This window comes from Numenius arquata, chromosome 1 (genome assembly GCF_964106895.1).
Source record: "Numenius arquata chromosome 1, bNumArq3.hap1.1, whole genome shotgun sequence".
Lineage (NCBI taxonomy): Eukaryota > Metazoa > Chordata > Aves > Charadriiformes > Scolopacidae > Numenius > Numenius arquata.
This window is the reverse complement of record NC_133576.1, coordinates 20607061-20617575: the sequence shown is the minus strand read 5'-3', so window position 1 is coordinate 20617575 and position 10515 is coordinate 20607061. Positions and strand designations below refer to the sequence as shown.

The 10515-nt window shown below is 36.6% G+C and overlaps 1 protein-coding gene across 1 annotated transcript in view; it reads left to right on the top strand.

Moving 5' to 3' along the window:
* CD47 (CD47 molecule) overlaps positions 1-9653 on the top strand; it is a 21756-nt gene extending 12103 nt beyond the window's left edge. Inside the window, exons 6-10 of the mRNA XM_074165624.1 lie at positions 457-552; positions 2319-2411; positions 3868-3899; positions 6515-6539; positions 9595-9653. Coding sequence (XP_074021725.1) covers positions 457-552; positions 2319-2411; positions 3868-3899; positions 6515-6539; positions 9595-9653 — 305 coding nt within the window. The remainder of the gene's footprint in view (positions 1-456; positions 553-2318; positions 2412-3867; positions 3900-6514; positions 6540-9594) is intronic.
* Positions 9654-10515: the final 862 nt, after the last annotated feature.

Sequence of the window (10515 nt, the reverse complement as noted above, 5' to 3'; positions counted from 1 at the left end):
AATAAATAGGTGCTACGATAGCATGCTGAGTTCCTGACCTTCATAGTGTCTCAAAACAAAATGTTTAATCTGTGTTTATTTGGCTAAGTTGCTTCAGGGAAAAAGTATGTTGCCTGCTTGAAAAATGAGATTTAGGGTAGAACATCTGAGCGATTCCTGCTCTTCCTTCCTAGGTCTTGGGACTGGAATGAATGTGATTCTCAGAATGTGTGGTTTTCATTTTTTTTTCTACTTACTGTTTATTTATAATTTTATTTATATATACATACATTTTTGTGTGTGTGTGTATACATACAGGAGCACCGAGTGACTTGCATAGCTGTTTTGTTATCATGCTGGCTGGCTGAGGCTGTAATTCAGGAGAATCTGATTTCTAGTTTTATGTGAATGATCTATGTTTTGTGTCTTTTTAGTTAATCTTTAAAATAATTACAATTTTGTTTCTGTCTTTCCCAGTTTTTGATAATCTACCACAAGCAACATTCGTTCTGGTGGGTTTGCAAATTCTTGGTTATGTAATTGCTGTGGCTGGTTTTGTACTGTGTGTCCCAGGTAAGCAATTTATTTTGTCTTTTTACTTTTGTCTCTACCTGATGTTTATTTGTAACACTAAAATGCTGTGAAAATGGCTTCACTGCATTGAATGTTGGCCAGTAACTTCTGTAAATGTATTTTAAGACTACTGTGGTCATGCTCTTTTTATCTGATGAAAGAAGCCTAGCCCAAGGGCTACATACATCAGTTTCAGTAGTATGACTACATCCAGCATGACTGCATTCTATGAGCAGTTGCTAAAAAAAAAAAAAAAAAAAGAATTGTTTTAATTTTCCAACATTTAGTGCCCTGAAGAGTCACCTAAAACCAATGTTGACCTTTATTACTGTTATTCTTACTGAGGCCTAGGGTATTTAGAAACTAAACTAGAGTCATAATAACTTTCTCATGTTCAATGAATAAATCAGAAATTCTTTGTTAATCTCTGCTTGTATGCATCTGATAACTGAGTTGCTGGGAAACAAATACCATTGCAACAGTTTAAGAAGGCAAATGCAGAGACAGTTAACTTGGAAGCATTCTTGTTCTAAGACTGGTTGCAGCTGGCATCCTGTTTCAGCACTGAAAACAGTCAGTGTTGTACCAACTAAACACCGCACACAGCACTACCCCTTATCACTGCCTCTAACCCTGCCTTTGTACCCTGCCTGCCTTCTCCTCTGCCCAACTGAAAACCCAGAGCAGAGAAAAGGGTGAATTTAGGACTAGGCATCCTTGGCAGCGTGTTTAGGAGTAGAATGCATACTTGTGTTTGTTGGAAGCACTTTATACCCCTGGCTTATTGTTTCTTAGAGACATTCTTCATTTTAATAATTTATTTGGTATGGGATTTATGAAAAACTGTTTCTCCTTGAAGTGGTTTCTAAAGGTCTGCCTCATCTGGGAGAAATGATAGACCTTTCAGTGGAATTGCGTTTTATGATTATTGTTTAGCGTTTACAGAAGTATATGTAAGGGACACATAAGTGCTGTTAAATGTAATAGTAAAGTAAGCTGATGGGAGATTTCTGGTAAAGCATTAATCCTCTAGAGTAATCCACAATGGAGGATATTTTTATTACGCTCTCAAATGGAAAGTCTCCCTAGTTTTTCAGGGTGACCTTTTCACAGGTCATGTAAGGTAGGTGTTATTTGTATCTCTGGAAGTTCAGCTCATTGACCCTTAAGTGTCAGCAGAAATAGCTCATCTTAGGTTGAGCTCACAGGTAGTTGCAATGACTTCAGGACCCTGGAAACAAGTGTAAGAGAACAAGTTTCTGCAGACAACTATGGTTGGGTTTTAATAGCCTGTTTCTGCTCTGTGATATCCCTGTCAACATGGAACATTCCCGTTATCTGTGGGGGATTTGTCTCAGAACTACCTTCATGTTCTGCTCCCTTCTTCCACCCAGTTTTATCAGTAACAGTATTGAATTCTGTAACCTAATGCAATTATAGTTCAAACAATTGGGATTGAAGATGTAAGCTTAAATTTAAAATAATTTAATAATTAATGAAAGAATGTTGTCAATTGCAGTGAATGACAGAATAGCTAAACTGTAGTAGCTAAGCAGGATAAATCAGTAAATGCCCCTGTATCATTAAAGAACGTGTACAGAAAAGAAAGATGCAGAAGTAGCGCTGAGATAGCTTTAAAAGATAAATTAATCACATCTGTTTTTATCAGGCTTATTTATTTTAGTATTCAGTTATGTCTGAAAATAAAAGTTTGTGCTTTTAATTGTGTCAGATGATACAGTTTCTTTTATTGTGTCTTTTAACAGCCTGTCCTCCGATACATGCGTCTGTTATCATTGCTGGCTTAGCTATTCTGGCAATTGCAAATCTGCTTAGTCTGGGTTACGTGTTTATTATGGGTAAGTAGCACCTAATATTCTGCGTTATTTTTTTACTTTCAGCTCTTCAATATTCAGAAGAGCATTTTTCTCTATTGTACTTTTCAGAGGTAGACACAGCTTATTTGAACATAAGGTGTGATTTCGCAATTACATAGTTAAAAAAATTACTGAAAAGTTGTCTGTATATATTGGCTTTGTTTCATAGAGCTTGTGTGGGGAATCTTGAGTAAAGAAATTTACAGCTTATCATAATAAACTGTCTTGAGATCGACACAGCCAGGTTTCTTAAGTAAGAGTGTTTCAACTGTGGGATGGTTGTTATTGCTTAAGATCTGCATTTACACAGATGGCTAGCTGAAGCTTAGAATGAAGAGAGCAAAAGGATTTCAAGGATTCTATAGAGCAGGTTATGGGATGGTGCAGACAAAAGCTTATCAAAATATGAATTTAAAGAAGCAAAGTCTGCCTGGTGATTTCCACTGGTTAGAGGTAGTTAAAATAAAAGCAATTTGAATGCACACCTTTCATTTTAGTGAATCCGTTTTTTTCTTATGCTTAATTTTAAAAGCCAGGAGCAAAGAATAGTAATACTTTGTTTCAGGAACTGGTCTGTTCACCAGATCTCAAAAAGATGAGAGATTTCAAGGTAAATAAACAAAAAGCATAGCAATGCTATGCTTGGAATATGCTTGGAAGTGTGATTGGAATGCTGGCACACCACAGCATAACGTTATGTGGACTTTGCAGCTTGGATTTGAGAGCAGAGTGACTTTACTTGTTTAAAGCTGTGCACAAAGCCTCTTCAAAGAGCTTCTTAGTTTAAATGCAGAACCATGCAATTGAGGATATATTGCTTCCAGACTCAAGCTGATGTGTATACAGTGAACTGAACTATGCAGTCTTGCAGGTTTAGTACGTGTACACTATGTGTGGGCATGGTCAGAAGTAATAGACCCTGAGACAGGGAGGATTTCCATTAAAGAAGAAATTAAGGCAGAATGCTTAGTATTTGATGACTGAGATGAAGATAAGTCAAAAATGTAACAGAGGTGCAGCAAGCCTTTTAACAACAATAAAAAAAAATTTTTAATTCACTTTGGCCTACTTATATATATGATATGTGTCTGCATAAATATTGCACTTGTAGTTTGATATGCTGGCTGAAGAAGCCAAATGTGACTGTCAGGGTAGATTCCAGCACACCAAAAATGAGCACAAAGAATAGCGTGTAACATAATTCATTTTTAGAGCTGAATGCATGAGTGAGACAATTTACAAACTGTACATTATGAGGTTATTCAGTTCCTAAACAGAGGAGTGCTTAGGGGCTTTAAGAAATTGCAGATCATTGTATTAAGTAGTTTTAGGTAGATGAAGCTTCAATTTTGTGTGTTGCTACTCTGTTCCAAGTTTCATCAGTAGATATTTTTATTCGGTTGATCATGACATGCTCACTTTTTTGTAATTGTTTTAGGTTCCAGAATGAAAGATCATCCTCGTCCAGGGGTAAGCTTAAAATTAATAAATTTGGGGTGACTAGATGGCTCAGGGGATTGTAGTGAGATACTGAACCTTTCTTCACTAGTTCGAATTCAGACCAGGTTGGTAGCAAGCAAAAGTTCTGGCTGTGTAACAGATGTCTAGTGTTGAGTGAGTTGGTGGTCTTCATTGTCCCTATTGAGTGTGTCTATAGTACTGTAATTGCCACCTTTACCTGATGGCTACTCCGACTGTTGTGCCCAAATGGAGTTTCAAGGGCTGTCACAAAAAGGTGGTTGGATGTGAAGGGCAGTTTGGTGTTCTTTTACAATGCACTCTTTCACGTGAATTTATAAAGACCTTTTGCTCACCTTAAGGAAAATGCTTTTTCATTAAGGTGAGTGAGGAATACCATTGAATATTTTTTTTATCTAGGTGGCTTAAAACAAAGACTTAGTTGGTTTCTTTTTTTTTTCCTATGGTCTTTTACACCAGAACCCTTTAGTATTCTCTTGCATTCCTAGCTATACGGGTGCTATAGCCTTGATCTTTTTTTCTTTTATTTTACTGTAGTGCCCCTTAATTTGATGAGACCATCTGAAAGCAGAGTGTCTGTCTTTAGGTCACACAGAACAAATGGAAAAACACTTTAAAAGAACAAAGAAGGTTTTTCAGTCAGTTTTGTTTGGGTTCTAGAGTAATCATTCCTAAAAAAGTAATTTTCATAGACTTATGCAGTGCTTTCTAGTGATACATGAATATGAACTGCCTGATTTCTGGAGTTTTGCGGAAGCAAGTAAAGAGGCACAACGAAAATACCAGTAACATTTCCTTGTAGCAGGGGAGCATGGCAAATACTGTCATCCCATTTCTTGGCTGGCAGCCATCATTTGAAATGCTTTTTCAGATCTTCTCTTCAGTCTACAGCCTGAGACCCAGCTGTTGAAGAAAGATGGTTTTTCACAGTGGGAGAGGAGAGCTGTAGGAGAGTATGACTGTAGTTAGGAGAACAGATATTTTTTTTTTTTTATCTTCCCCAACCTCCTCTCCTTCCCCCCCATTTGCTTTTTTCTCATCCATTTTCATTTTAAGGAATAATATTTCAGAGGATTGGTCTCTTACTTACAGAAGGAATATAACTGCATGGAGTTTAAAAAAAATATTTAAAAAAGGAGGGTGTTTGCAAGGTTCATTATACTATAAAAATGATACTACAGATAAGTTTTTTTCAAAACACAATCTTGCCCTTATCTAATGCTCATGTTTACTTGCAGAATGGAAGCAAACAGGGCAAGAGGAGATTTTTTATTTTAATCTTACTTCTTGGTTGTAAATAACCTTTATTACATACTTTTTTCTTTTTTTTTTTATTTTATTACACTTATTACATGCTAAATAACATCCTTTGTGGAACTCCATTCTCTTTCTGAGCTGTTTTCTTCACAATTGTGTTTTTTCAAAACACAATCTTGCCCTTATCTAATGCTCATGTTTACTTGCAGAATGGAAGCAAACAGGGCAAGAGGAGATTTTTTATTTTAAACTTACTTTTTGGTTGTAAATAACCTTTATTACATACTTTTTTCTTTTTTTTTTTTTAATTTTATTACACGCTAAATAACATCCTTTGTGGAACTCCGTTCTCTTTCTGAGCTGTTCTCTTCACAAGGTGGTTTTACACTGCAGTGAGGATTTGACAAAGAAATAGCCACAATTATGTAGTAGTGAACACCATTGTTACTCTCTCAATTGGAGACAGGAATGAAATCAAAAGAAATGTTTAGGTCATTGGAAATCTCAGCCACTAAAAATTTGGGTTTTGCAGCTGCAGTTAGTGGAGGGTCAGGTAAAGAGTAATTCAGGTGACAATAATTAGTGCCCATGAACTTATATAAGTTACGGAAAGACCTAGTGGAAAATTAGGTTTATTAATATGTTGGTTGTTTCTATCAAGGACAGTTCAGCATATATTGTTGCACTTCGAGGCAATAAATTAGTGTGAAGAAATTTTGAAAGTACACTTTGATTCTGTGTAATCTAAAGACTATGGAAAAATTATTTTCAGTGAAGTGCTTAATTTTGATGCTGGGGCACAGTTACAAAATGAGGGTGAAAATATGTGTATTTTGAAACCTGTCATCTTAATCAATTACTGATTCTTATTTTTTTTAACATTTCTGTAGATTGCTTGTGTTGTTTCTGATGATTGTCTACCAGACTAAATGCACAACTGTGGTGTACTTTTTTTTGAGGAGATTACACTTGATTGCTTGCCTACTTTTTTGTTTTGGTTTGGTTTTTTTCAGTCATGCTATTTTATTACTAACCATTGATCAAATCACAGAAATATAATTTAGGTTTTAGAGCTTAAAAGTAGTATCTGCATGCCTTTTGCTGCCACCTAGAGGTATTTCACCTGAGGAAAACTTTGCAGTGGGGGAAAAATAATCTGGAGAATGCAGTTATTGATTGTTTTAATTTTTTTCAGAACTCTAGTAATTAATTTTATTAATGTTCAGCTTTCTTCGTTTTTGTAGAATCACTACTTACTGTATATGTCAATTAGAGTAATTTAACTGTGGCGAGCCAAAAGTAAACATGAAGGCTTTTTATACATATATATATTTTTAAATGTTTTGCAGAAAGCTGTAGAAGAACCACTAAATGGTAGGTGATACTCAAGGCTTATCTTCTAAAGAAGGGATTAATTATAGAAAAAGGTCAAAAATAATATTAATTCTCAACACAACAGCACTGGGATAGCAGATTGGTGTGTCAACTTATGTGGCTCTGTGAGTCAGTAAGAGTTTGGTCTCTCAATGAAATTATGCCTGCAGCTTCAGACCTCCTGTTCTACGTCATTGCGCTTTGCTAGCCAGTGGCATTATTTAACTGTTTTAGGACAAATCTAATATCTGAGGATATTATATCCACCCTCTCCGCTTTGCAAAAAGTCCCACTTTTAAGACGAAAAGAAGGGGCAAGTCTTGAAAGTTGATGTTAGTTCTTCTTCGTGGACGTTTGTCTTGGTGAAATACTTAGGATTATAGCAAAAACTATCCTTGTCACTCTGTTCTTTTGGTATTTCTTTGGGTTGGAGAAACTCTGCAATGGTGTTGGGCTACTCTGATACTGCTTAAGATGGGGGAAATTTGAAAGGGATGACTCTGAAGTTTTTATTTTTGCTATTCTGTTCACTAATTGGCATGCCGAGTAGTAGCAAGTAACCCACATTTTAGAATTAATCTGAATATTAATTATGAAGTATTTCTTGCTGTTTGGCTCATTACTAATCCATTTGCTTGGCTTTTAAAGATGCAAAAGGAGTGATGTTAGAATGATGGTAAGTCCAAATGTATCTCCAGATATTTATTTTAATTAACACGTAATTGGGGATTTTGATGTTTAGGGTTACCCATGCTAATATGGTGAAACTTGGAGGACAGGTTTCAGTGCAGGTGCTGTTCTTATTCAAATTATATTTCACTGAAAAGAAAGCATGCATATTTTCTGTATCATACGTAGGGAAAGAATGTGTGTTCCTAAACAGTGACGAGGATGAGTCAGAGAGAACTATTAAATAGTATGTTTCTGATCAAGTGTGGAAAGTCAAATAGTTTGTATGCTTCTTTTATGCTTATATGGTATTTAAGATGCATGGGCTGTTTCCTTGTGGTGGGTTGTTGTATTTGGTTTTTGATTGCGTTTTTTGTTGTTGTTAATATTGCTGAGCATTCTTTACGTGTTTAATTGGAAGTTCACAGGAAAGTGGTTTAAAAGTAGACTTTATCTCCCCCAAAGCCCCTTTAGATGTTACTTAAATTCTCAGGGGTTTTTTTGGATTGTTTGTATTCCAATCAGATTCCAGTCCATTTATTATTTTTCAGGATCAGATAGTAGTGTTTAAAAACAAACAGAATTGAAACACGTCTGCATTAGATTTAAGAACTGTTTATATAACTTCAACTTACTTTTGACAAACCTGCATTTTGAACTTCAAGATCTAAAGGTGCACTGTGGCTTCTGCCTGTTGGTTATGCTTGATGTTTAAAGGTCTACCAAATGTGGTAAACAAAGATTTATGTCGCAGTGTCCTGGCCTAACTTACGATTTCTTCCGATTTGAAATGTCACTGCTGGGATTAGTTCTTCTCGATTTTATAATGGCCTGTAAGATTGCAACACCGACTACATGTAAATGAACTCCTCTTAATTTATAATAAGCCATGAAATGAGAGAGACTGTATTAACTTGGCCCCAAATTCCCAAACTGGTACCTAAAGTGGGTAGCCGAGTTTGTGAAGATTCTTGGTTCCTGCAGCTCATATCCATCAGGAGAGTAACAGAATTTGCATGGGCAGATTGTAGAGAGCTTAAAATCTAAGCTGTCATTGAAGATCTTTTATTAATTATTTTCTACTGAGAAGCTGTACATAATTTTCAGGGGAATAGGATAAAAGAGCACGTGTTGATGCTATTGGTCCTGCTGTTACTTCCTGGAAACTGAGCAAGCGTGTCACGAAGTATCACTAGACCCTTGACCTGATACTTCTGTATCAATGGCAACATTTTAATAGTCAGGATAAGGAGTAACATCACTCTAAATCTGTTAATTTACTTGAAATATTTTTATATCGTGCCACTTCTAGAAGACATGAATTGACAATGTGGCAGTAAATGACGTACTAGATAGCCCTAATTGGAAAAAGGTATGTCGATTGATCTTAAAAACAGGCTTCCTTACAAACACCATGAGCTGCTAGGTTTGTTATTTATGACTACTACCTGATTCATCCAGGCATGCCATAGGATTATTTTCTAAACCGATAGGAATACAAGCACTTTTGCTGCAGTACGAAGGACAACTGCATTGGTGTCTTACAAATGCAGTGATAGAATGTATACCTGTTAGTGCAATCTGAAGTAGGAGGAGCGGAAGGTAGGTCCTTCTTCAGAAGTGACTATTGCTTGTTCTTCATAGCAGCAGTTTGAGGTCAGGAAACAAATAGGTATTTGCCAGTCAAGTGCATTCAAAACTGACCAGAAGGGAGATAAGGATGGGATTGGTACTGTTACCACATTCTGTGGCTTATTCTTGGAGGACAAGGTAGAGTTTTGCTTGGAGATCCAATTTTAAATAAATTGACTCTTCTTGGGTCTCATTTAGGCTTACAAAAACCTGCCTTCTCTTTTAGTGCTGATGTAGAGCTTCCAAAAGCACAGAAATTGCTAATTATCCACTTCTTTTCGACTTGTGGGGTCAAAAAATAACAGGAGGTTTTACAGATTGAAGGCAAGGGCTCTGACATGCAGGCTGGAACCTTTCAAGCTCTACCTGCTTTCTACCTTAACCTTCCCCTGAAAGCTCACATGCACACCCCAAAGGGGTGAGTCAGATGCTGAAGCACACTAGCTTCCAAAATGGCATGTGAAAGTAAATCAGCATTAGGACTAAGGACAGGACAGGTCAGATAACTAAGGCTGGGAGCCACTACAGCTTATTCCAGTTCATGAGCTGGAGCTCCAAGACAGTGTCACTTTGCTGTTACGGCGAGACTGAAACATTGCTTGCTGTTAGTTCCACTCTTTTCCATTACTTGAGTGCTAAGCATGCTTTCAAAGTTGTCATGTTTTTTTAAGCTGTAACTTGAGTAGGCAGCACAAAATGTTGCCTCTCATCCCAAACAATCTTTTTGTTGTTTGTTTTTTTTTTTAATTCCCAGAACTGAAGAGCTATGTGATACGTGAAAAGTACACCGTTGTTGATACACCGTGGCCTTGAAGATGCACTACTCAAAGAGAAGAAATTCAGGAAACTAGTTGTTTTGCATGTGTGGCAAAAGTGCTTTTGATATAAATGATGTAATTTTATAGTCACAGCAGCTGTAGCGAGGAACGTGTGTGTTTGCCCACATGTGATCTTTATTTTCTTGTTATGGTATAAATGATATGGTTGAGGGTGAGAATATAAAAAGCACTGTTTTCCCACTACAGGGTCTCCCTGCAGTAATCCTTAGTGGTATTATTTTCAAAAACTATCATTAGTCACTGCTTTGATAATGGGCATGCTCAGCCCAAAGATTGCAATACCATTTAGACTATTGTTTTCTTTGTTTGTGTGCATGGGCAAGGTATGGTCATGTGTCTATGATACAAGCAGGAAGTAGAGATTTTACAAATACATCTTTTCTAAGATTCAACAAAACTGTTATAAAAAAAATAAATAAAATGCTTATACACAAAGTTGCGTAAGTACACAGTTTACTCCCAGTTCTCGACTTGTCAACCGGGTTCTCCTAATTCCACAAAACAGTAGTAGCCCTCTCCATGGGCAGTAGTCATGTATGCTCTGGTGGCCAATATTTTAGTCCAGTGAGAGAGCTCTCTGTGCCTCTTCCGTATTCTTTGATGAGAAACTGCTCAGCTGTTTGAGCCTAATTCAGCACTGGAGTTATAGAGCACAGCAGCTAGTAATTTTCATGCTGAATAGGGTTCTTGTGTGTGTTCATGTCGTGCAGTGTTTGGTACTGGAAGCAATTTCAGATTTTCTTAACTCAGTGAATTTGTAAAACTCGGTGATGCTTCATAAAAATAGGAGCTGTCCTATGTAGTGTATTTTTGAGAGTTTTAAAATCTGTTTTCTT